This window comes from Vigna angularis, chromosome 6, assembly GCF_016808095.1.
Source record: "Vigna angularis cultivar LongXiaoDou No.4 chromosome 6, ASM1680809v1, whole genome shotgun sequence".
NCBI lineage: Eukaryota > Viridiplantae > Streptophyta > Magnoliopsida > Fabales > Fabaceae > Vigna > Vigna angularis.
In genome coordinates this window covers 5235106-5247174 of record NC_068975.1, presented here as the reverse complement: position 1 = coordinate 5247174, position 12069 = coordinate 5235106, and the positions used below count along the sequence as shown (strand labels likewise).

The 12069-nt window shown below is 31.5% G+C and overlaps 1 protein-coding gene across 4 annotated transcripts; it reads left to right on the top strand.

Moving 5' to 3' along the window:
- Positions 1 to 4719: 4719 nt before the first annotated feature.
- LOC108343222 (uncharacterized) lies at positions 4720 to 11352 on the top strand. 4 transcript variants are annotated; one of them, XM_052879250.1, is made up of 11 exons: positions 4720 to 5018; positions 5132 to 5256; positions 6105 to 6246; positions 6326 to 6607; positions 6692 to 6842; positions 7513 to 7623; positions 7765 to 8517; positions 8647 to 8885; positions 8978 to 9051; positions 10543 to 10651; positions 11074 to 11352. In XM_052879250.1, the coding sequence occupies exons 2-11, from the start codon at positions 5201 to 5203 to the stop codon at positions 11095 to 11097; spliced, it is 1941 nt and encodes a 646-aa protein (XP_052735210.1). In that variant the 5' UTR covers positions 4720 to 5018; positions 5132 to 5200; the 3' UTR covers positions 11098 to 11352. The 4 variants fall into 4 exon arrangements, with proteins under 4 accessions (XP_052735210.1, XP_017436842.1, XP_052735211.1 ...); XM_052879251.1 differs by having other exon boundaries at positions 4721 to 5018; positions 6692 to 6839; XM_017581353.2 differs by having other exon boundaries at positions 7513 to 8517.
- The last annotated feature ends 717 nt before the right edge of the window (positions 11353 to 12069 follow it).

The following is a 12069-nucleotide window of genomic DNA, read 5'->3' as shown; positions in this document are numbered from 1 at the left end:
TTGCTAAACATGTTGAGGCTTTTTTGAATAACTGGGAGTTGAAGAGAGTCCTTAGTATCATTCTGGATAATGTTAGAGCAAATGATGTTGGGGTCCAGTACCTAAAAAGAAAGATGTTATCATTGAACTGTCTCTTCTTAAAGGGAGAATATGTCCATATGTATTGTTGTGCTCATATATTAAGTGTGATTGTGAAGGATGGCTTAAAAGAGATCAAAGATTCAATTTCAAGAATCCGGAGTGTAGTTAAATATGTGAAATCTTCTTCATCTAGATTTGCTAGATTCAAGGCATGTGTTGAACAAGAAGGAATTTCTTATAAAGGTATTGTTTGCTTTGATGTTGAAACTAGGTTGAATTCAACTCACTTAATGTTAGAGGCAAGCTTGAAGTACAGAGATATGCAAGATAAGAAATTTGGTGTTGAAATGGCCAAAAGTAATGGTGGTGTGCCATTAGAAGAGGATTGGAAATATGTGAGGTCTGTTCTACCATTTGAAAGGATGTTTTATGACTCTACCCTACGCATTTCTGGTTCTTCTTATGTCACCAGTCATATGTATATGAATGAGGTGTTTGGAATTGTTAAAAGGATTCAACAATATTATGAGAGTAGTGATGTGAGCATAAAATTGATGGCAATGAGGATGAAGGACAAGTATGAAAAATATTGGGGAAATCTTAATGGAATTAAAATCTTATTATTGATTGTTGTTATGCTTAACCCTAAGAGTAAGTTTTTTTGTTACTTACTTCATTGACTACCTATTTGAATCTAGTATGGCCAGTGAATTGAAATCAAAATTATTGTCATCTTTAAAAACACTTTATGAACAATATCAAGGTATTGAGGAGGGTTCTCAACTAGATGATGATGATGATGATGATCCTCATGGCATGAAATTCTACCTAAGAGCTACGGGAGGTAGATTTGATTATATATCAAAGCTTGATAAATATTTGAGAGAAGATCATTGAACTGCACTGTACTATAAGTGAACTAAAAACTAGTTCAATTAAGTTCTCCCAAACTATCTTTTAGTTCAGTTCAATTGAGGTAAACCATTTTATAGTTAACTACAAATCTTTATAGTATAATGCAATTTAGTATACTCTGCCCACCTCTAATGAGATTCTTATTTTGACAAGGAATTGAGTATTATGTGGTGGTGTCTAAATCCACACCGAGTTAGTATGTTTGAGAGTATTTAAGTGTTTGAAAATAGGATCTACTTTGTAGACTTTGGGGGCAATTGCCCCCACAAAATTTTACTCTTTTAAATATAATGTAATTATAAATTTCCCCTTAAATTAGAATTTATCATAAAAAAGTAATCTATTAAATGGTATTGCTCTGTTAAACTAATTATTGCATATTTCTGCACATGCAGGTCATCCTTGGTTGAGGGATGACAGCCGACTACTCCCTTTAGATATATTAGTTTATAAACTTGTGAAGGCTTATCTTCTTGCAACACCACTCAAACGTCCACCGTCCACCATCCCCCCTCAATCATATGAAATTGTTGTGGAGGACGGAAAGTTCTTCTACAAGCAATAAGGAGAACTCCTTAACACCAATGTAGTAGAGAAGGCCAATTTGATTCAAACGGAGAGTTGTAGGACAATGATCAAGTACAACAAGACGAAGAATCCTTTAATTTGCTCGTTGAGAGATTTTAGACTTTATTTATTACTATGTTTAAGCATTTATCGACTTTAGACTTTATTTATTAGTATTAGACATTTCAATTTTACAATATTTGAATTTTATAGCTTTTATGTATGAAAATGGTTGTATATTAACATTATTTATTTACTCAGTATTTTTTAAATATAAATTGTTTGTCACAATATGTTTATCTCAATCTATGTTTGGATCTGTATAATTATTCCAAAAAAGAAGTTATTCAACAAAACTAACAATTATGTTACTTATGAATTTATACGTAAGTAATTACATACAGATTTATTCATAGACAAATTATATATGAATTTATCAGTAGATAATTATTTACAGATAAGTTCATAGATTTATATACAAATTTAATTTGTAGATAATTCGTATGTAATTATTTACGGATAAATCTGAATATAATGTTATTTATAATCATTTTATCTGTGAAATTTTTTTTCGTATGTAATATATATGTAACATTATTTTATTTATAAATTTTTTACCTTAGATATAAATTTTAGTAGTAAATAACAACTTTTTTTTTCTGTAGTATGAGGATGACGTTTATCAATTGATCCTACCAAGATTAATGATAAAATTTACAAAAAGTATGAAAAAAAAAGAATCTACAGTAAATAGGAACTTACTCTACAAATATGCTTTTTAACTCCTCAACTATTATGAGGATTAAATTCTGAAAGAGATGTAAAGGTGAAAATTGAGAGAATAAATAAATGGAAAAGAAAGTAACGGAGGATGAAGAGAAAAGTGTGAGAAATGAGAGTGGTAGGTTATGTGACAACTTCAACAAGAAAAGAACTAAAAAGAAAATAAGACTCAAGTGGTCTATTATGCATGTAAGAAGTTGGATACTTAAAGATCAAAATGCAAAAAGGTCAAAAAAAAAAAGTTAGAAGAAACAAAATTCCTCTAAAAAAGAAGGTTTTTATGTAAGACCTTGAATGGAAAGAAGAAGTAGAATAACTATTAATCTTTGTCTCGTCGTAGTGACTCTCATTAGATAAATGTTTAATCATCCAGATAGTTCCTATTTTTAGTTACTTTTTTCATTTAGGTCACTCACTTTTTTTATGTCTCAATTACGTTCCTATTTTTGAAAAATTGAAGCAATTAGGTCCTCACAGTTAGTTTCGTACTAACACTGCTAAAGAGGATTTCATGTGTCAACTTATGGTTTTTTTTAATTTTTTTAATTTTTTTTAAATAAAAAATTTGTCCTGTGTCAAGCTAACATTATGTCACGTGGCAATGGTAGTACGACATAGCACTAACAATGCCACGTGTCATTGTATTTGTCTAAATTTGGTCTCTATATTTTTATTTTGTCTCAATTTGGTCCCTATATTTTTATTTTGTCTCAATTTGTTCTATGTTTTTTTTGAAAAATTAAACAATTTTGTTCCTCTCCAAATTCAAACAAAATTTATTTTGTATATAAATCTTTACAATTTTTTTATACAAATTGATATTTTTTTATTAGAAAAATAAAAAAAATTACGAACTAACATATAACACATTTTTATTTATATAGTACTAAAGAAAATAACTTAGTTGTATTAAAGTTTGTAAAATAAAAATAAATTGAGAAAAATAAAAATAAAGAAAGTCATTTAAAATTTTTCTACAAAATTAAACAACAAATAAAATCATTTAACCTAAATAACATGAATAAGCAATAGTTAACATTTCAATAATAAATATTTTTGTGAAGGTGATCTACACAAAAATAATCTCAGTACTTCCTCAATAACACGTTTTCATTTGGGAAGGAAAAAAATTTTTAATTTTAAAAAAAATCGAACGAGAGAAAATAAAAATACAAAGACAAAATTGAAACAAAAAAATACAAGGACAAGTGCATTATCATTGTTATGTGACATAATGTCAGCTTGACACGTGACAAATTTTTTATTTATCAACAAAAAAATAAAAAATGAATATAAAAATAATTCAAAAAATGTTTAAAAAATTTTAAAAAATCATGAATTAGCCCGTGACACCTCTTTAACCATGTTAGTACGGAACTAACAACAAAGACTTAATTGTTTTCAATTTTTCAAAAATAGAAACCCAATGGAGAGAAAAAAAATAGTGAGGAACCTATTTAGGAAAAATCATAAAAAGTAAGGACTATCAGAATTCATAGTCAAAAATCAAGTAGACTTCATTAATTATTAGAATATTATGAGCTTATCTTAAACTCATTTCTTATTTTTTCAATTTATTGAAAATCCAAGAGAGATAAGAATGTTGAGAATAAATTATATTATCTAATATAAAAGGTGAAGAAAGTAAATATATTAATTAGATAATATAGTAACTTAGATAAAAGGGAAAATTAAGAGGAACAAAACTTAAAAATTCATACATCTTTTACACTTAAAAAGAGAGACCCATATTGAATGTAACATTAAACATAAATTGTTAAATGGTAAAAAAATGTTATGTACTAAATAAGAAAAACTACGTTAAGAATAAATGAGAAAATATATCAAAATTATTATTTTCAATCTAAATATTTTTATCTTTCCATTTTATTTTTTATTTTCACGAAGCAACTTATATTTAATTTTATTTTACTTTTCTTAATATCAGTTTTCTCCTATTTATAGAGTATCTCAATGATAGTGTTTTTTTCTCACATAAGTTTTTTTGGCTGGCTTTGTATAAAAATAGAAAGAATCCTATTCTAATACTGGTTAGAAAATTATAAAAAGTTATTTGCAAAAGGATTAGATCCCTCCATTATATAAGGTAAGTTTAGCTTCTACTAATTAGAATTCATAAAAGTATAAGTAAGTTAATCAAACACATTTCTAATACATGTTTAAAAGTAATTTCTTAATTATATAATAATTACTATTCCGAGGAATCATAACCTCATAACAAACGTACTAAATGTTTTTGATGGCTGTAGAATTAATCTTGATGCAGTGTGAAAAGCCATAATATCCAAACAAAAGCACTAAATTCTTGTCCCCTTCCTATTTTTAAGGTTTTAATAACAGCACTAACAAACAAAGCATCGAAAAGAGTAAAAAACACAAGGAACGTGCTCTTGACAACTACTTTCTCTCTCTGATTCTCCTCTCGCTCTCTCTACGGTGAACCAAATTTATTACAAATTAATTAGCATCATCGCCATCAGAAAAATTAGTTACAAAGGAGCATATATGCACTCTTCTTTCAACCTTTAACTCTTTGGATTTTTCTCTCTTTTTTTTTTCCTTGTCTTTTATATTCTTTGTTATGAAGTTACTCGCTCCGGGTTCCATTGCCTTTCGTTCTTCTTCGTTTTCATGGAACACCCATTCCTCTGGTCCTCTTTCTACGCCTCTTTTTCTTTTAAGGGAAATTAAGAGAATGATTGTGGACAATTAATGTTTTTTTTTTGTTTTCTTTCTGTTCTTTTGTGTTTGGAAATTGGAGCAGGTGCTAGTGAGAAATCTGGAGAAGAAGGTTTTGGTAATAAGACGGGGTTCGAGGGTGTTGTTTATCTTAATGGGGAAAGGTGACGATGGACGCTGCATTTTTTCTCTTACGAGTTTGCAAATTGGGTATGTTTTCTTTCTTTCTTTCTTTCTTTCTTTCTTTCTTTTTCTTCTTTTCGTATTCATGATTTGCTCTGATGATGTGCGATCGTGGTTTGTTGTATATTTTATCACATGATTAACGAATGGCATCTGTTGTTAAATTGATGCTGGATTGAATGTATTTATTTGTTTACTTTTCGGGTGAAAGGGTTTGAATTTTATTTGATGATGCATGATGCGTTTGTTTTTCTCCCCCTTAATTTATTAATTATTATATCTGAGAAAAATTATTACTTCCACGCCCTCTCCTTTTGTATTTTTTAAATTAAATTTTGTTGTTTCTTTCATGATCATGAGCTCTACACAGTGTTGTGCATCTTTTTATTTATTTTTGGATACATTTGTGTATGAAATTTGAGTTCACTGATGCTATTTTACAGTCAACTGCAAATGGTATTCCTGATCTTTTAAAGAAAAATATCGTGATGTTCTGAACTCTGTTGCCAGTTTACCTGCATTTTCTGGTTTCATAAAATGCAATGGATCAGGAACGTTTTTGGCGAAGTTCTTTATGTAATTTTTCAGTTCTTACTGCGTTTAGATTGTCATATTATCTTGAATAATATATCGTGTGGGACAATTGGAAAATGTGGAAGTGCAACTGTTACCGCTTCTACTCAACCTGGAGTTACAGCAGCTTAATGATTCAGCATTTAAAAATTTTCTTTGGCTATTCAAGAACATTTGTCACAGCTGGATGCTTGTTATCTGCTGTATTTGAATTGATCAACTATGCTGGGTTAGCAGAGTTGTTTTGTGTTTCTGTTTTTCTAATGCTGATTTATTTCTTCTTCGTGATGTGTATTCTGCAGAGACTTGCAATCTTATTTTGCAGATCTTAGCCTTTTCCTTGCAAATGATAGCAAAAAAATGTATATTTTGGTTGACAATAGACCATGGTTGAGTGACCTTGGTTCACGGGGCATACACATTTGGCAATTAATGGTTACTAAGGTTTGTAAACTCATTATTGAAAGTGATTTTCAAGTAGTTGTAGTCTTAGAATAAGAATTATATAAGTATGTTTTTGCAGTCAAGGCTATCTCCCTTTGCATATTCCAAAGCTAGAAGAGAGAGGAGTGAAGGCAAGGAAGTTTGTCCTCAATCAAGCTCAAGCAATTCAAAGAAACTTATGAGATGGTTCTCATTGATTGAAGCATTGGTGTTATCAAGGAAGAGAGTTTTGTTGCCTGTGAAAAACTTAAGGAATTCTTTACAATTGAGCAGTGAGCTGCATAGAACCCTCTATGGTTTTATCATATTTGAAGTTGCATGGTCTAGTGTTCGTGGTATCAACTACTATAATGAGCTTCAGGTACTCTCTTTGGCATGTTTCTTGTTATGTTCTCATTAGATTCTACACAATTTCATGTATTGATTTATTTCATTTGTTTTGCAGACGGATACATCACTGGCTATAGAAGCTAAACTGATGAAAAGATGGGAATTTGATAGTATTGCTCAAGCTGCAAGGTGCATGTCTTCATGGTTCTCAGGAACCCCTTCTGAACAGATGCTTCTAAAAGAACACCTGGATTCTGCCTCAGGTGGTAATTGGGATTCTCATAATTTTTTTCTTACCTAGTGTGCATAATGCATATGGATTTAGGATTGCCTTTATGGCTGTAGCATTTGTATTTCATGTGAGTAGGAATATAGTAATGTATGAAGCATGCACCTATTTGTATTTCATGCAAGTAGAAATATACTTATGTGTAGGAAGACATGCATGCATGCATGTCTTGCACATGCACTCACTATATAGAAAATTGCTGTAAGTTACTTAACACTTAAGTTGTGTTGATAATAGGACCCTGTGTATGCCGAGATATTACCTTGTTTGAATGGTTATAAAATTTCAGAAATAAAGGGAAAGGAAGGATCTCATCCCCACTTAATCTTCTTCCTAAGCATCCAATCTTATTTTTCCTTTTTTGAGGTGGGGGCATGAATAGTGACACTTATTAAAAACTTTTAACCTTTTCCATTCCTGTCTTTTTAAACTCATATCATAACCCTTTATCCCCCATGTTTCATCCTTTTCATTGTTTTTATAAACCCTTGTTTTGTTGTTGCTATCAACTTCCAGCACACATAGCCTAATTGTGAAAGGTTTCACATTCTAACTTACATTATAGCAACTAAAGGCTATAGAAATTCTTTAAATTCTAAACCAATGGGTTTTCAATGAACATTACTTCTTTGCTGCAACTTTAACAGGGGAAATATTTTATGATGCCAGTGAAGATTTTTCTGGTGTTGTATCTGTTGATGATGACAACGAGGACAATGATAATGTCTGCAGAAATGTCACTGTTGAAGATATGTTAGGTACCAATGTTGCAGTATATTCTGATGATATAGAAGACACAACAGATATGTTACACACACCTCCTCCTTCTGGACCTTATAAGAGACGAAAATTAATGAATTCCTTTAGTGCTGGAGTTGAAGCTGATGGCTACTCTGCAGGTGAAATTGATGACTCATTGGATTATTCTCAGACCTCTAGCTGCTTTTCTGATGATACAGCTGAAGTCACTCAAGATGATTCAGTTGAAACCACTCAAGATGTTGCAGATAAAGCAACACAATATAGGGATGTTCTACTGTTATTTAGGTTTGATGATCACGACCTCCCATTTAAACTAAGGGAAGTCATTATATCTGATCTGCGATTGCTTACTTTGTTGGAGGCTGGTCTTCCATCTTGGGTCATCTTCCTTCAGTCATATCCAGTGTTATGCAATCTTTATCGTCCTTGGATGTGCCCACTTGCAAGACTTTTATATGTTTTGATATCATTTGTTACTGTTCTCATTGGATTCTATGATTTATACAAAAATGTTCCTGTTCTTAAGGCAACTGCATCTCGTATATGTGGGCCTCTTTTTGATTGGATTGAAACTTGGGAGATGGTTTCAAGGGTCAAATACTTAGGGACAATGCTGTTTCTACATAACTTCCAAAAGGCTGTTAGGTGGTTTCTTGCCTTTTCACATGCTACGAGGTCATTCTTTTCAGTTCTTGTTCAACCTCTTGTAGAATCACTGGTGGAGATTTTTGGATTTCTTCTCCCAAGCTTGAAGTTTTTGTTTGACATAGCTGAAAGCATCTTTTCTGTTATTTGGCTAGTAGTTGATACATCTTTTGATATAGTGGGAAATGTACTGGAGCTACTGTTTTCCCCTTTTTGGTTTGTCTTCAATGTTGTTTGGAGCATCGGTAAGTCATATGTTTTAGTTTTCTGGTACTGTCTATTATTTGTTAAGTTTATACTTGTTTTTGGCAACATCAATTGTCATCTGATATTCTACTAACTGCCTCCGTTTACGTTTTTTGAATATACTGCAGCTACATGTATCTTATATCCTTTATTTTGGGTTCTCTGGGAATTACTATATGCTCCTGTTCGTCTCATCCTGATGATATTCAGATTTTTGCCCTCAACATGTTTGTACATTTTCAATACACTTGGCAAGATGTGGCAGTTTTTTAGCAGCATTTTTCAGTTTGCAGCAACTTCTGAAGCTACAGTGACTGCCTCTGAAGTATCCATGTGGCGAACTCTTTGGAATGATCTTTTTTCCCAGGTTGTAAGATGGCATTACAATATTATTTTGGTTGTCAGTGGTTTCATTAAAGACTATCCTAATTTGGTATATTTTTCTTTTTCCTTTTCTAGATTTTCCGTGCTCTCAAGAGCATAGTCTATGGGTTTGTTGCCTTCTTCACAGCCTGCAATAGGCATCGACTAAGGTACAATATTCTGTTTTTAAATTGAAAGAACATAAAATGGCATTTCAAGTAAAATGTTGGTCGTGTGATGGTTGAGTTATGCATTATAGCTTAAAGGACAGTGGTTGGTAAACTTGTCTTGAGAAATTGTGGGTTTCATTAATTTTGGTCGATGATCAATTTTAATTTGGTGTTGATGGTCGATCGTAAATATTGTGTTTGTTAAACTCTAGGAAGGAGATAAACATTAAGCCGAAACCATGTGTTTCTCAAATAACAGTCTCTGGCTTTGTTTACATTTAAAAAAGAAATCAATATAATATATAGAGGACACTTGATATCTTGTAATTACAAAGATATGATTCAGAAATAAATAAAAACATTTCTAATAATATATATATATATATATATATATATATATATGTGTGTGTGTGTGTGTGTGTGTATTATATAATTATATAAGCTAGACATTCTTGGTCATACAGATTAGTTCCATGCTTCTATAATTATTACACTCCCACAAACTAGAGCATATAAATTGAACATGTGTAGCTTGCTATGATCAATCATTGGTCCTCTTAGCGACTTCGTGAATATGCCAGCCAACTATTCACTAGAGTTGACAAATCTAGTGATGTTATCCCCAACTCGAGTTTTTCTCTTACGAAATAACAATTTGCCTCAATATATATGGTTCTTTCTTGAAAGACAAGATTAGAGCTGATGTCAAATGCATTATCTAGTTGTCACACAATGTGCCTTGTGAGAACTTTCTTCAAATTTGAGCTCTTTAATGAGTTCCTCGTACCTTATGTGGGTCTTCTCCTTTGGTTCTGAAATGCGAAACACAATCCTTCCAGAAAAATCACGGCCACACGATCCTCCGAACGAACATCCTTGTATAATCGCTTCAGTGCACCCAACTTTTGATTCATCCTCCACGTCTGTTTGCTGCTTGGCAGGGCAAACTCAGGATCGTGCAAGTTTACTCGCGATTTTAATACCACTAGGAAAGTGAACAGTGAGACACAATAGGAAAAAAAACAGAAACTGAAAACATTTACAATTTCTCAAGTGTGTAAACCTATGAGTAGTGGCTCCATAAGGAAAGCAAGTATTAGAATTCACTTCTCGTTATACTCTTGATACTATGTTGAGAAGACATGACGAATGATTTGTTTAGACCACAATCGAGAGCTATTCAATTTATAGGGGAGAAAACAAAATTATAGAATAATTATTTACCCTATTTTAGGCTAATAACATAAAAAAATACAGAATCCATATAATTGATCCTAATATCATTAGTTACTATATCCATAAGACTCTAAAATCAACAAGATTCCAACAATAGGACTTTAGGAAATTTGGAGATGTGGAAATAATGCTTTTTTGATCTGTTAGGATATTCCCTGAGATATTTTATTATGTACAACAGTAATAGTTCTGAACAATCACTAATCAATGAAGTAATGTATGTGTCTAACCTTGATTTGACGTAATTCTATGCAGCATCTATAATCATGTACAGGAGTTTATCCGAAGACTATATCGTGCTTGCCAAAGATCGCGGCAAGATAACTCTGGAGATCGTGGAAAAAATGGTTTGACACTGAAGTTGGTGAGAACTCTAAAACTGAGTGTGATGCAACTCCTGTATAACATTATTTGTAATAATTAGCTGTGACTTTTCAAATTCTCATTCCATGCTGATTGATATTTATTTTAGAGGGTAGGTGAATATCAGGTTTGAGCAAAACTAGCTGATTGAATGATTTTAAAATGGGATTCTTTGAAACTGCATAAAAGAAATCAATAACATGTTGCTTCTACGAAATTTAGTTAGTTGCTTCTCCTCAAGTCAGAGCATTGCTCCATCTTACTTATACTAGTTTGTTGTTGAAGTTAAAGATCTTTATTTTTTTAGACTTTCAAAATCCAAATGTCTTTGATGGCATTCCCTTGCACTTTTATGTTGCTTCTGTGTGTGGAAATAAACTATCATTTCAAACATTTTTATAATCCTTAACGCTTATTTTGCAGGCGGAAGAAAAGAAGAACGTTTGATTGTATTTGACAACAAATTTGACATCTTTGACGATCCTAACGTCAACACAACACGTCATTTGGGTAAACTCAATAGACTGCTGATAGCAATTTAAGATTTTTTCCATCGTAACAAATTTTGATTTTACCTTTTCTCCGAGTTTCTTTCCTACATTTGTCTATTTCTTGATGAGTTTTACAGTACAAATTACATTATGTACATTATGTACAGTACACTTGTAAATTATACTCAATGTATATTTTTTTCTATATAAAGGTATCAATTGGAGAGTATGACATTCCAACTAGGTTGGTACTTTATATCTTAATAATTATATGTTCCTTGATCATATTTTTTATTGAAAAACCAACAAAAAGAAAAAAGGATAAAAACAAAAATACGAGGATTAAACTAAAACTTATGTAATCAAGAAAATTTATACTAAATCAAACTCTTTCTAAAAAAATCTTGCTTTAGACAAGAAGGTATATTTTAAAACCAAACGAACTTTTGCTTCAAATCCACACGTAAACTTGCTAAACTATAAACACATTTATTACCTTCTCTAAATATGAGAGATTTTAAAATTTAAGCATTCACTCCTGGCTGAACAACATTTCCATCTTCCTCTATGATACCAAAGAACAATATTAGGTTTAGCGAGAGATAAAACTAACATGGTCAAGCCATAAAGAAACCCAACCTCAACCGCAACCAACTCGATAGAAAGCATAACACTCATAATCTTAGCCTTCAGATCACTATCAATACTATGTAGAGAAGCCACCTATGTGTTCCTGTCAACACTCAATTTCGTCCGGATTGACTAAATAATTTGTTTTATTGTTTTACCCTCATAAAGGAAAAAATTAAAAAATGTGTGTATATAAAAAGAAAAAAATATATAATAAAAAAAAAAAAGGATCAGACGTTCGTCCCCTATGATCTCGCGCTCGTCCAAACAGTGGCCGTTCGTCCTTCCCCACTGTTAC